This window comes from Macrosteles quadrilineatus, unplaced genomic scaffold (assembly GCF_028750875.1).
Source record: "Macrosteles quadrilineatus isolate MER2022 unplaced genomic scaffold, UCM_ALF_1.0 Scaffold_7__1_contigs__length_78375512, whole genome shotgun sequence".
Lineage (NCBI taxonomy): Eukaryota > Metazoa > Arthropoda > Insecta > Hemiptera > Cicadellidae > Macrosteles > Macrosteles quadrilineatus.
The window spans coordinates 38,960,345-38,976,371 of NW_026542600.1; the positions used below are offsets into that span (position 1 = coordinate 38,960,345).

General features: G+C 32.8%; 1 protein-coding gene across 4 annotated transcripts in view; it reads left to right on the plus strand.

Moving 5' to 3' along the window:
* LOC128998443 (solute carrier family 41 member 1) overlaps positions 1 to 16,027 on the plus strand; it is an 82,337-nt gene that overhangs the window by 50,201 nt on the left and 16,109 nt on the right. Inside the window, exon 1 of one of the 4 annotated variants that reach the window (XM_054424572.1) lies at positions 2,446 to 2,624. The exons of 2 other annotated variants lie outside the window; for them this stretch is intronic. In XM_054424572.1, the coding sequence (XP_054280547.1) occupies positions 2,602 to 2,624 (23 nt within the window). In that variant the 5' untranslated portion in view covers positions 2,446 to 2,601. Of the gene's footprint in view, positions 1 to 2,445; positions 2,625 to 13,063; positions 13,292 to 16,027 lie in introns of those variants that run through there. One more of the 4 variants, XM_054424571.1, reaches the window with a different exon arrangement.

Sequence of the window (16,027 nt, forward strand, 5' to 3'; positions counted from 1 at the left end):
CCTTCTTGTATACAGGGTGTAGACAAATTCAATAGACTAAGGTTTTATTTTTTAAATTTTTATCGTAAACATTAATTTTGATCCTAGGAACTATTTACAATGGAGTTTTTACTATTGCTCCTCCATCATTTTCTATTATGCTTATTTAAAATTTAATGTAGAATACGCTAATGACATCATCTACTCAAATCCATGTACTGGCAATTGAAAAATTGCTGTGTTGTGTTTATAAACATGGTTATATTTGAAAAACTTAAAATAATTCTTTGGTAAGCTAATTTTTAGACTTGGGACCTCTTATATGCATCATCACACTTAATTTACATTGTACTTACACCAATAAATTTGTGTAACCCTGATGACCAGACACCCTGTATAGATTCGGGATATCTAACTGATTTGACTCGTATCAATATAGCACACCCGTCAGGTTTTACAGGATTTTAAAGTAATCCTGGTGACTTGTATTTTCTAATATCTGTAAATAGTGATTTAAACGAATCCATGAACAATTACATGTTCCCGAATACGTAATGGTGTTCTAATCAGCTATTCTGTATATAAATTCCCCTTATTTCGTCAAGAGGTGCAAAACCGATAATTTACGTTGCTTTGTTAAAATACAGATTTCACCAACAGATGTAAAATTTTGTCACTACATGTTATCGACAAATGCATCAACGTTGGGAATTTAGCTACAGTTTTCCAATAGGTAGCAAACTTTGAAATGTATTATCAAAACTCCAATTTGCTATGGCGGATTTAGGTTCTATGTGTAATTTTAAGACTTACATGTATTTTGTCGTTACTTTCCATCTCTAACCATTTCAGTACTATTGCCGTAGTATTTTAAGCATTTCATTCATATGAAAATTGTCTTAACGTGAACAAATCTGTAAAATAAAAGATTTCTACCTAAGTATTTAAAATATGTTTAACTCATTATGATCAAAATAGAAGAATGTAAACATGTTCCTTCATATTAGTAAGTTTTTAATTTATTAACCTTTCTTTCATTTAAAATTGTCAATTTCTATGAATAAACTAAATTGAATGTATAGAGACAGGGTGTCCAAAAAGCCGCAGGTTGGTTAAATATTTTTCGACATTATTTAAAGTAGAGCTACAAAACTTTGCACAAAGTTACTGGACAAAACAATCTATTTTATATTCAGTGATCCGCTACTTCCTCAGGGGGACGGCCCGCTAGGAGTCAGAAGAATATCTTAAATGTAAACATAGGATGATATGCATATAAAAGTCTTTAGTAGTAGAATAGAATGCCACAAATTCGAACGCAAACGGACTACCAAGTCAAAATGGCAGCCGTTCAAAATTTCTTGAATCTGCCATCTTGAATCTTTGATCGACTGCCATTTTTTACTCGGTTGTTATTTTGAGCTAAAATTTGCGTAGGTTGCGGCATTGTATTCTTAAAGCCATTTAAGGTAATGTGCATATAGATCTATGCATACGATTTGATTTTTTTGCGACCTCTAGCGGCCGCCCCTTGAGGAGGTATAGTGTACATCATCGCAAATTCAATGCATCTTTAAATAGCTGTCATTTTGACTCGGTTGCCCTTTTGAGTTCGGGTTTGTGGCATTGTATTCTACTAATAAAGACATTCTTATTTGATATGCATATCAACCTATGCCACATTTAAGATTTTCTTCTGGCTCCTAGCGGGCCGCCCCCCTGAGGGAGTAGCGGATCACTGAATATGTGATAAAATAGATTTTTATGTCCAGTACTTTTGTGCAAATTGTTGTAGCTCTATGTTAAACATTTCGAAAAATATTTAACCGACCCAGGGCTTTTTTTTTAACCGACCCCGTGTATAATTCAATAACTGAAATAAATAAATAAGGAGCTTATTCCTAAAATACAAACTAACACACTTTCTTGGAACTACGTTGCCGCATTATCCAGTACTTGTGGCAAACGTAAAAAAAAAATTCCATTTTAGAGGAATTATATATTTAATCTAAATTTCCAAATATAAATTCCATCTCTTTACTCAAAAAATACAAGTTGCTGCTGCCTATGGCGTCCAAAATATAGATTTTAAAACTATGACAAACATCTTAACTGTCTAAAAGTGTAGGAATAAGGGATTTACTAAAATTTTTGATTGCCTTCTCTTGAAATGGAGAAATAGCAAAATAACACATAATTAATGTATTAATTAAAAATTTTGCTCTATCATACTCTGAAGTTACAGTAAAATTAACTCATCCGTATTAATTGAATTAGTTTTACCAAATTGTAACACGTGGAGTCTAGTTGTAATGTGTTTAATGTTACGTATTAAATTACCGACAACTGTTGCTAAACAGCATCAAACAGCTTCACTGTAACGTCTGTACTACATTCTGTCGAACAAGTTATGTCGAACCTACAAGTACCCGAGTTTTCAGCGAGTTGCATAATATTGAAGTAAGTTCGTATGTGAATTTTGCGCTGTGAGTTTTGTGCCTCGATTAGAGCTATGAAGCTGAATTCCGAGAAAAAGACGAGACTTCCTTAGTAAATTTGCGATAAAACTGGTCTAAATTTTTTATAAGTTCAGTTCAGTGAAGAGCACGGATTTGGTGTGATATGTTATATACATACAGACACAGGTATGGTTACAAATTGTTGATTTAATGTTGTTAAATTATAGAATGGCTATGCAATGAGATCGACTAATTTGTTCTATGTGGAACGATATACACGTAAGTTTACACTTCAATGGAATACCAATTAGGAGATTGCGTTTACAAAACAATTAATAGTTCACTGCAAATCCATGGATTTAGGTTGAGCTCGTTTCAAAAGTATTTACTTGGTGTACACGCTACACTCGCAATTCAATTTACGTACTTAGTTGTATGTTAGGAGATTTTAAATAAAATTAATTTTTAACGTGAGAGTAAGTCTGTTCCGCTGTCTTTGTGGCAGCTATTGTCACTTATTACACAGCTAATAATTACAATTATAATTTTCCGATATCACTGACGCACATACGAATAGGCATACTAGGCTTATATTTCCAGAATACTTAAACAACACCTGCTGAACAATTGCACAATTTTGACATCCATTTTAATAAGCGTGGTAGGTAGCCGTAAGAAATGAAATATACTTTAATATTATTCCTGACACCTGTAAATCTTTGACCAGCACGGTTACGACTCAACCAATAAAATCAGAGATGAATGTTATCAAAATATTTAATATTAACTATCAACTCTTAAACCAAATATAATAAACCGTCGTCCTCTCACCACTAGCAACACTACCCAACTCAGACCCCAACACTCACTGTATGGTTACACCAAACACTACGACACCGATGTCACCAAAACACTCCACGTCTCACTCGACCAAATCACCAACCAACTCTCTACTCGGGATCCACGACTCGAATCTCGTCCTCAGCTATCCTGAAAATCTAGGATACCCGAGGCTTATACGAACTGATAAACCGGGTCAAAGGGTGCTAGCTAGCTTCGACGCCGCCGCTTGCTTACCTCAACAATCGGTGTGCGGCCAAATAGCAAATATTTACCCCCCTAGGAAAAATAACTCGTTACAATATTTATATGTGTTCAATGTCCGTGCGAATCATACCAAATCGACAATATCTCAAGTACGAGATGGACAACTAAACGTCTAGCTAAACTATTGGACAAAGGACTGACGATAACGTTTCTACGTAGAATCCTAGGTCCCCACTATACAAAAATTGGATCGCAAGGTAAGCCTTAGATTTTTACAATGTCCAATAAAAATCCAGAGGTATCTTCATTCAACTGCAAACAATTTCATTTAGAGTATTAACAGTACTGTAATATGTAACCGGTATCGTAAGCCCCTGTAATGCATATATTGGATTCTAGGAGTAAACTTTTGGAATTCGCATTTGAAAAAATGCATTAATCCTATAAATGTTATATAAAGTTGCTTAACCAACTTCTTAATTGAAAAACAAATCAAATATACAACTAAATGGAGTTTTAATTACGTTTTGATTGAAGTAAACGGAGTAATTCTGTGTTAAGCAAAACAATTCACCGCAACATTAATTAATTACTGACAGCAATGGTGGACAAATCTCGTTGTGCAACAGCAAAACTACATATAATTAATCTAAGTACTTGTACAACGTAAACATTATTATAGTATAGGCTACTAGACTAACGTTTGCGCACATAACTATTTTTAAAAATGGCTCCAACGATTTCCTCCAAATTTGTATAAAAATATCTTTATTTTAGACTAAAAAATAGAATGCTAGGCTCTGTTCTACGTTAAAAGAAATTTCTATATTTTTAACATTGGTCTTAAGGATTGCCAAGTAGATGATTACAAGTACATGATTAACAAATCAACTTTTCTACAGTATACTAGCAAATTACAAAATACAGTACAAAAGAATACCATTGCCGCAGCAAACCTGCAGACTAACCGAATTTCCATTTGCCTGATTATAATTTCACTACAATATCTCATTAAAACAGTCAGATTTATTCCCTATTTAACAATTATTAATTTTCTCTAATTTTTACCCACCGAACCATTTCTTAGAGTTTGGCTATTTACTGGGTCTCTCTGTATAATTGTAAAACAAAGTTTAATTTTTTTTATTTTGAGAACGGTCAGGAAATATAAACATGTTTTTGCAAAGCTACGTCGGTCCGATAACTAGCAGTTTATGCATGTATTAATGTGTAATTTGTTTTTTATATTTATCAAGTTAGTTTAACACGTACAAATAGGTTTGCTGCTACAAGAGACGCAATAGATTGGTTTTTTATTTAAATAGTAATAGTTTAGTATGATATAAATAAATGTTTACAATTTTATCAAAATATGTTCTTTAACAAGCAAACTACAACAGTTTACTTATTTTCAATAAGAATAACATAATGATTTTAAATTTACAGTCTTTTGGCGAATTTCCCATATAGGGAATAAGCTTTTACCGTAGTACTCATGGTAAGACCTGGACCCGGGACCGATTTATTTTTTCATTTTGAGGTCCCTAGAGGCCAAAAACACCATCCGTTCAAATTCATATATATATATATATATATATATATATATATATATAAATTTATATATTTATATATATGTGTCCGTCAGCACGATAACTCGAGCAAAAATGATCCGATTTTGATGAAATTTGGTACAAACGTGTAAACCTACATTTATTCGAACGAGTTTGCGAACCAGCATGATCGGACTATGGGAACGGGGGTTAATGGGGGGTTTTATGGGGTAAAAATAGGTTTTTCCCATTTTTGACCCTAAAAACACAAAATTTTACAATTTATTTCCAAACCATTTTGTAGAGCTTAAAAAAACAAATAATTTAGTATATTGAAGCGTTATTGTGCGCCTAATGGTTACAGAGAAAATTCCAAAAAATTGTAAATTTAAAACCCCTATGTTATTCTTATGGAGAATAAGTCAACTGTTGTAGTTTACTTGTTTATGAACATATTTTGATCGAATTTGGAAAGTACATTCATTTCTTACTAAAATATTAACATAAAAACCACCATTTTACCCTCCCTGTTGCAGCAAACCTAAGTACTCGTTAAACTAATTCTATTTAAATAGGGAATAAATATGATATTTTTAAGGAGGCATTTTAATGTGAAATCCTATCAGGCTAATGAAAATTCGCTTAGACTGCAGGTTTACTGCGACGGGGGTATTTTTATTTCTCCTTAACCATTAAGTGCATAAAAACGCTTCAATAAACTGAAATATTTGTTTTAAAGCTAAACAACCAAAAACTTCCAAAATATTCCAACTTATTTCCAAATAATTGTTTGGAAATAAGTTGCAAAATTTTACGTTTTTAGGGTCAAAATGAAAAAAAAACAATTTTTACCCAATAAAACTCCCCATAAACCCCCGTTCCCAAGGTCCGATCCTGCTGGTTCGCAAACTCGTCCGAATAAACGTAGCTTTACACGTTTGTAGCTTTTATAAATTTTATAACAATCATTTTTGCTCGAGTTATCTTACTAACGGACTTAATACATATGAATTTGAACGGATGTTGCTTTTGGCATCTGGGGACATCAAAACGAAAAAGTAATTCGCTCCCAGGTCTTACCATGAGAACTACGGTAATAGCACATTCCTTATTAGGACAATTTGATAAAAGGGCATTCGGATGATCACCGATCATAGAATACACTCAATAGTATATTACTGAGTAATAGAATAAATACGACCGTTCAAAAACGTAGAGTATTTTAACGCAAAATAGTTTAGTGTACCACTACGCACCTGACGATGGGGTTATCTCCGAAACGGCCGTAGTGAAGTATCGCCCCTGATTGCGTAGACGGTAAGAACCAAATATATTATTATATTTGTGATATGTAGGCTACACTTATACTAAAAGTTTCTCGGATATGCCATGGACGTTTTGCAGTTTTCGATGATATTACGTCGGCGCGGGTACGTTGTTCCACGACCCCATTGTTGCGACGTTCCGCGATCCCAGTGAATAACGCGTCACAACATTGCTGGTCAACCGATACAGTATATCATGAGTTTATAGTTTAGCTTATAGATATTTTCAATATAGATTGCTCGCTCGTATGAAGCTATTGGTTAGGTAAATTCAGGATGAAATAATGAAGAGGACCGTCCACCGAAGAGAAATTGGCCAGCTTAATTGAACCATAGACTAAGGAAACTAAGACTAAACTGGAAATAAACATGAATAGGCTCGGGCTGTAAAATGACCCTCGTCAAAATGTTTAGGCAAACGGCACTCGACCCCGCACTCTTTTTCAACCATAGATATTACGATTCTAACAAGTGATAAATTATTCAAACAAAAAATGATCGAATACAAACTTATTCGAATTAGAAATTATTTTAACAAGAGGTGCCCCGAAGTAAGTAAACTTTTTCATACTATTATCATTTCAGATTAAACCCAAATCAATTATAGAAACATTTAGATTAACCTTTTCTTAAATGAAGGGGGAGGACGTTCTAGCGGTTGAAGCGTGGGGCTTCAGTTGTACAGGGCGGGCGGCTCAAATTCCGCCACCCTATGGAATTCAGCCTAACTAATCCTCAAACTTGTATACCTAAGCTTCCTATTCCAAGATACACGATAACATTTGTAGGCTATATATTTTAGTCAATTATTGCTGCATTTATTTGAACATATCTATCATCTAACCTGCATAGTAAGATAATTTCCAGCCGATAAATAAAGTTTAATTCGAGGAAAATTACTCTTAGAACCACTAAATTTTTACACGCTTGGATAGCAAACGCACGCATTATATTGTCAAACTACTCAGACTACTTAGGTTTTCTGCTACAATTACCGCTAACGCACAAGTTGTTTAATTCAATAAAATTAATAGCTAGACGTTTGCTGGTTTATAAATTGATGTCCACAAGCAATTGAGCCATTAAATGATCACTCAGAAGAAAACAATTGAAAAACGGTACTTTTAATATCTGGATAACTGTTCGAACTGAATATGTACAGTACTGAATTGTTCTAATGTTCTATCATTTAATTGAAAAAAAAAAACAGTTGATGATGCTATGTTTAGCATAACACTTTTTTTAACTCCCTCAAATTCCCCTCATGCTCGGTTTGGGCTGGTTCACAAACTTATTTGAGATCATATGCATCCAAGCCAGTTTTTTGGAAAAACAGCTGTTCCGAAGGTGGGCATTAATTGCATTTAATTGCGCCAACTGACCTTAAGCACAGAAAACATACATAGTAGTATGTTTTCTGTGCCTTAAGTCAGATAGTCAGGTATTCCTGAATTGCGCCAACCACTCCAGGGAGCCACACCATACGTTCCTTAACCAAGCCAATTGGCGGCTCTCTTTGACTGTATAATTGAGTACCGGTATATTAGGATAGGTTAGGTTAGGTTAGGTAAGGTTAGGATACGCTAGGTTAGGATAGGTTAGGATATGTTAGGTTAGGTTAGGATGAATCGCAAACAAGGACATTACTTCTGCCCGCAACTCACCCCTACCTGACTTGGGCTTGGCGCAACTAAGGAACATTTGTATGACCCTTTTAGGGTTTGGCGCAATTAATGCACGACTGTTCCGAAGTTTCATCTAGGCTTCGCTAACAGGTAAATTCTCTGTAATTCAAAAATGTTTATGTGCCACCTAGCCAGTAATCCTGTGATAACCATTTAATATTTCTTATCTAGGTAAACTAACTGAAATATAACTATAGTAACTAATTTTGTTCATAAAGGAAAACTCATCACGATTATATATTTTTAATTTCTCTAAATGAAAGTTGCCAATTGTTTGACAATTATTTAATGTCAAATAATAACATTACGTTGACCTAAAGCTTGAACTTGAAGTCTGGCTTGGCGCGTCACTACTAGAACTCAATTGATACAGCAATTAATCAATGATCGACGATCAATGAATGATCTTAGCTTTTCACTGGTGACACCTAATAGTGGTAGGCTATTGCATGATCAAATAATAGCACCTGCCAACCTTTAAGCATGTAATATATTTGCTAATATATTTATCAATATCAATTATATTATTAAAGTGATGAAGTCAAATTTGTGGTCATTCTTTAAAGCCATTAACCAAATAAAAATATAAGCATATGGCACATAAAAAAAGCTTTAAAGTGTGTAGTTGCCGAGAAACATTGGTATGAATGAATTCCCTAAGGGCTCTGTCCTACATGCTTTCAAAGTTTACATGAGCTGGTTGATGCAATTACATACTAAATAAACAAACACATTTTGTCAACTTTTTTCATCATTTACTTTTATGTTTAGACCACTCTTTATCAAATCTACTTAGCAACTTATATGGTTTAAATAAAATATTAATAAATACCATCATTTGTTTTATTTGGCTTAACATTTTTACTTTGTACCAGTCTGTAAACTTTCTGTATTCTTCTTCATATCTTTCTTTCTTTTTCGCTGGTGGAAGGTTTTTAGTTATCTATGAATTTTTTTAAATCAAATCGTCATGAATTTTAGGCATATTTTGAACCATTTCAAACACTCATTATGCTAAAATAACAAGAAAACGAACGAATTCATTGTTTATAAACATTTAGATTGTGCAACAATGAAAACAGCTGATTTAAATCATTGAAATAAACCACAAACCGTAACAAAACCACACTAACTTGCGTGTTAACTGGGGAACTAATTTAGAGCGAGGGAAAATCAGCCGACAGTTTTTCCCCCACTTCAAATTAAAGCTTGGGAAACAACTACTTTCTTTGATGTAAGCTGTTATCGAAAATAGCTACTTTCGGCACGTAGTGATGAAAAATAAATTTTCCAAATTGATCAAAATTTGTTCATAAACAAGCAAACTACAACAGTTTAATAATACTCCGTAAGAATAACATGGGGATTTCAAATGTTCATGTTTTAATAATTTCTCCTTAACCATTAATCTTAACAACGCACTACAGTAACTGAATTATTTTGGTTTAAGCACTACAAAATGGTTTGGAAAGTTACAGATTTTCTGTTGTTTTTAAGCTAAAAAATTGGAAAACCCAATCTTTTAAAATATATTCACTAGCAAGAACACTACTACATTTTACCTTTTATCTACTAAAATATCATGAAAACTATAAATGTGCAGTTTTTTTACCCCTCGGATAGAATTGACAAACAATTGTACTCTAGCTTTAATTGGTACACTATTTCTCTAACTTCTGAAAATGAAGGACACATGCATCAAGTTTTTTTTACCAGTTCATTCACCCCAACTCACACAAACTAGCCATTCTTGTCCGGCTACTTTGGCTGGTTTATTATGTAAATATGGGACCTGACCACCCTTTGGGCTACTTTAATATCCTCACAATGTCAAACTTGAGTTTGTGTGACGTTTGAATGTGTGTTTAGATTGTGAACGGTAAGTGTATAAAATTAACGAAAATTCTATTTCAAGTAAGTACATACATACTACATACTAACGAGTAAGTTAATAAATATTATTCAGAGTTTACGTATTGGAAATGACCCCTCAATGCTCGTATTTTGTACGTCAATGGCTCTGTACTTAAATTATTACGGAAAGTAAATATAAGATACGTTTATTAACACTTAAAACATATATTTACACTTATACTGTTAACGCATAAGTCGGTAAATATACATAAAAAGATGGTAAGTGGTGATCGATTTCGATTGGACTCGAATCATCATCAGACCCAAAATCTTCAATTATTGACTTATGAATGTGGGTACATTTTTACTAGTAAGCTGTCGGTATCAAATTAAAATAATACTATGATTTCTGGTACAAATCTATTACTGCCATCAATTTTTTTTTTACACAAATTGGGTCGGAATTTGACGGTTATTTCGTTTGATGTAAAAATTAAGAACAATAAATGTGATATTTTTAGTGATTGTGAAAATTAAATAACTACCCTAACTTGACTTAACTTACATTGTAAGGTTTTGGGGCTAGCTAACGGATATTTACCCAATTTTCTGACAATTATTGAAGAAAACAACAGTCCAGTACATTCTTGGGCTTCCGATGAGACTCGGGTCAAATTAGTATTTACATTATTAACAATCCCAGGCGCGGACGTTTCTCCCGATTCCTTGTAAAGAGTCGTTCACATAGCTTAGTTCCTCTCCCTTCTCCCCGAAGACGGCTCACAACTCTCTTTGGGCGCAACCTCCACAAACTCCTTTATGTACATTGCATGAACAATTAATACAGGTTGAATACCCTGTTTGTAATCAGTATCCATACAGACACAATACTGTATAACATTTACACGTTGCCTACCAGCTGTAACTTTCCTCTGTGTGAGGGGCTTTACTTGGCAGTGAATGCGTTTAACAAATGAATTAGTTAGTTAGTTAAATTAGTTAAAATAATAATTAGTTAAAATATTTAAAATTTTCAATTTTCTGTAAGCTTGTAAATTAATCGTGTACAGTACGATCAAAAAAATATAATGACACTAAATCGGTTTCGTCGCTGAAAATTTTTTTTTTGAAATTAATTTTACTCCGAATGTACACTTCAATCAAACAATGGACCAGGTAAAAAATGCAACAAATACTTCAATAAATACACCAACAACATAGCCCCGACCAAATACTGTATCAATATGTTTCGCAACCATCAACAACGTAAAAACAACGCGTTTGCATCTGGTTATGATTTAGTTGTTATTAAACTTTTAAGAAAAAATAATATGTACAATAATTTTACGATTCATAAATGCCATAATGACGTTTTACTAAGCATTTTTCATTCAGTGGTATCTTCATATAGGCCCTAGTGTGGAAAATATCACTATGCTTGACTAATATTTTAGAGAGTGAATCAAAATTTAAATTTTCACTCGTTTTGGAATATTACAATCAAAGTTCTATCATGCAAAAGCTGTTAAGTCAAGTTTTGCTACTTAAAAACAAAGTATGATTTTTTAAACTCATCAGTGGTAACTTCGACATAGAAAAGCATTTTTTGTCTATGCTTTAACAAACCCCTCAACCTGCAAGTACGGTGCAAACGTTTTCCAAATTTCGATAAATATTACTTTTAAAGTAGTACAAATTGAATGTTTATTTCAAAGATATTTTGTAATAATAAAATTGCTTGAAGTTTCGAGTTATTTCAAAAAACGGACTAACTTATAATAAACCAAATTTACTTAATTGTAGCAACATTTTAATTTTATATCAAATTGTAAGTTAATCGTGTCCTACACGTTTTGCTCAAATAGGATTATAAAATTGAATTCAAGTCGTAATTTATTTTAAACATTTACCATACTATTTTTCCTTTCACTACCTAATCCACAGTTACATCAGGTTTCATATGATATCGTTATCACTAGGAATAGATTGGATTTCACCTTAATGATGTAATGATTGTGATCAACTGTTTTTTGAGCGTACGTTTTAAGACGACAATCACTAATTTCGCTCAGATGGCTCAGCTGTTAATTTATCTACTTCAAACATTCACAGAAACAAATCAACACGTTGAATGGGATTTAACCACTGATTAATGGTAACTTCATGATCTGTAATGCTGTCGTTGCCTAGAAACCGTAACCCCAAAATTCAATACATTGTACACTCTTTCGTTATTGGTATTCTGTTTTGGTGGATTGAACCAGATGGTAAAATAAAAATAGTTTAATGTATGTTGTTTTAAAATATTTTGCCCGCAAATGATTTTAAATTATCGTTTAAGTGAATTTCCCCAACAGGGGAGGAGCTCAAAGTAGGTAGAATGGCGAGACCTAGACCCGGGACCAAATTACTTTTTCGTTTTGATGTTCCCAGAGGCCAGAAACAATATTCTTTAAAATTCATATGTCCATAAACGCGAAAACTCTAGCAATTATGGTCCGATTTTAAGGTATTTTTTTACGAATTTGAAGGGATGGATGAATTTTAAAGATTACGTGGACCAGCAAGTTCGGGTCATATGGGCTGTTATGGAGCACAAACAAGCAAACTACAACAGTTTACTTATTCTCCATAAGAACAACATGCGAATTTTAAATTAACAATTTTGTGAACTGTCTATGTAACATGTAACCGTACATAATACTAAATTATTTGTTTTTGGGCTCTACAAAAATGATTTAAAGATAAATTTGGAAATGCTATCTCCAGGTCAAAAATGAGAAACTCCAACTTTCACAACATAAAAACACTCATAGTTTGATCTTGCTGTTTCGTGAACTCGTTCGTACACCTTTATACCAAATTTTATCAAAATTGGATTACTTTTACGCGAGTTGTGCTAACGGACATATATGCATATTTGAATTTGAACTGATGTTGTTTTGGACCTCTAGGGACATCAAAACTAATAATTGTATTCCCTATGTGAGAAACAAAATACAAACACAACCGCTGATAAAAACTAACAAAAAACATCGATTACAAGTCAAACTCCTAGAAAACAGCTGTTTCAATAGCCAGCGGAACGAGCCTGTACCAACATACTGAGGCCTTATCAGTTTATCAGTAGTCTTCTCTTCAAGTATCTTTCGGGTCATTTCGGAGTCAGCTCTTGTATTAACCACTTCAGTCGGCGTTAATACTCTTTTTAGTAGCTGATTTTGTGGACGGTAGAGCGTTTTTAGTAGTTTAAGCGTTGTTGGATATTTAAACGATTTTTCGGCAGATGGAACTTTTTTGTAAAGTTGGTTCTTGGGTCAGGACCTACCGAAGCGCTTTTGCAACACTACTATGGAGTTTCTATACGGTCTACTTTTCTCCTTCGCTATTCTGTGAGTTACAAAAACTTGTTTTAGTGCTTATTTTTGTAATTGGAAGTTTATTTTAAGGAAGTTTGACGAGGGACTTCAAGTTTAAAAACACACGTTTTCATACGTTGTGATCTGGAATATGATTTCAAAATATGATAATTTGTTTATTTTACCAGGGTTTCTTCTTAGCAAAGTGTAAATACTGACCTACAGTTTTGTTTTGGTATAATTTGATACCCACTAATAGTAGGACCTATGTAAATTTAATCACAAGACCTTCAGTAACATACTTAAGTTTTGTTTATTTAACATTGACTATGGTTTAAATATGTTTTGACGACAAAGACTTTACATTTAGAAACAGCCTTTGTAATTCATTCTTTATGATGAGTACAAAGCCTAATTTAATTAAATTTTTATGTAAACAATTCTACAGTATGTATTTATTTGAACGATGTCAAGGTATAGTAATAACATTCCAACAAAATAGATTCTTTAATATTCCAATCGGTTAATTAATTTTAAAAATATTAATGTTTTCTTTCAAATCTCAACATTTACTAAAAATAATTTGTATACTAGTAAAACTTGCAACTAATCTATTTAACACCAACACAAACGATCAAATCATTATTAATGTAAAAAATCTAATTTGAGTAATTTAACTTGATAAACTGTGTGTTTGTTATAGGTACCTAAAGTAAACTGGTTTTAAACATCCTTTATAGCTATGATTTTTTTACAGTTGATCATTATAAAGCTTCAAAGAATAGGATAGAATCCAAATTGATTATTTCATGTTATTTTTACTCTATTAGGTAGTTAATTCCATTTATGAAACTAGTAAATAAAGGAGTACTGTGGTATTTGACCAAAATTTGTATTACAGTTTTAGGGACACTTGTGTGAGCATTTTTTATGACATTTGACTAATTGCTTTGCTACTATTTTTAGACATGTTTACAATGATATGTAGGGATAACATCAAATTCATACCAGTAGCATTGTTTACGAATTTTATATTACCAACTGTAGATATATAAGAGTTAATTGATTTGGAGTCAAAAAATATTTGAGGGATGAAATCAGTTTTTAATTAATTTATATTAACAGCAATCAGTTTTAATTGCATTAGTCCAGCAAAGTTGCTCTTCTATATAACAAACACAAATAAACTGCCTTTGTTGTTGTTTTGTCAATTGCTTATAAACTTTTCTTTGTTACTTCTAAAGTTTAAGTAATTGTACAAGAAAATGTGCAGATCACATTTACAGTGTTATATCCATTCTCAGATAATTTATATTTAAATGTGTATCATGGATAACATTTACAATTTTGGATATTTTTATCATTTTTTTGGATATTGCATACTTTTTTAAGCACTTGGATAAACTCCAATTTGTTTCATGGTGGAGTTCTGAAATTGGGAATAATAGTTTTTGTGACCAAATTAAAGTAGGTATATAAATCCAATATACTTTGTAAAAAACACCTTAGATCATAATAACAAGAAAAAAATGAACTCTCCTTAATTGATCTATCAATAAAAACAATAGCTTAGCAGATAAGGTAAATTTAAAGAAAACCCACATAAGATCTTTAAGGCTTTTAGACAAAGGATATGTTACTGGAAAGTTTTCATCAGAGAATCCCAAAGGCAGTTCTCGTAATCTAGAAGAGTGATATTACACAAGAGGTCAGCTCACATTTGTTTGTTTCCAGCAAAAAGAAGATAAGTCTCAATTATATAAACAGTTTGATAACATCTTTTGTCTTGACATGTTTGAAATTTGATAATAAAAAGGAAATACAAACCAAACTGTTTAATAGGGGTTGTAATTAATATGTATATGTATAAAATATGTTGCATATTTTGTGTATTGAATTCACCTATGCGGATTGTTAATTATTAATAACATATCTAATGAGTATTGATTTCCCTTTAATTGATCTTCCTTGTAGATTACTCACCCAGTTTTTGTAGCACAAGGAAAGCTGGACTTAAACAGCTGAGCACCTTAGATATCGTTTAGTTTGATTTTAAGATTATCGTCTAGTATAATACGTTACTACTAGTCCGGAAAATAGGTGTTTAGTCCGGTAAACTTATTTTGGACGAGTGATGTACAATGGTTTTCTCCATTACTACACTAAAATTAGAAAACTGTCAAAATCGGTAATATGTTCCTACAAATTTAAGCAGGGGGATAAAGCAGTTTATTTACACCTTGCTCTATTTCCAGTTACATTTCCCACTTCTAGCACAGATCTTATAAAAAAACAGTCCATCCACTGTCTGTGACGAAAATATCTGTATAAATAGTTCAATAGTTATATAAAATAATCGTGTAACCGCCTACTGCTCCTGGTCACAATTTGGCTGGCAATCGGGAAGACTTTCCATCGGATTTAGGGAGGAAGGGGTGGGATAGCTCACTTCCGCTTGGAACGGATGTGAATTCCGAAGCTCTACAATAGGCAACTATGTCAGTCCAACCTTGATATGAATGTCTGAGTTGTCTTTTAACTTTTGTTCGTGGTTTTGAGATGACGGAATCTACTCCACAGAAGGAAAAAGACGTTTTGACGGAAATGATCAAAGTGTACAAATCTTACAAACTGTTGTGGGACACTTCTCAAGCTTTATATTTACACCTGAAAAACATCCAAAAACAACGTTTAAAAAAATCTAATAATGACGTTCTACAACGAAGGAAAGCCATGCTCAGATCGGGCGCAGAGAACGGGATGTGTAAA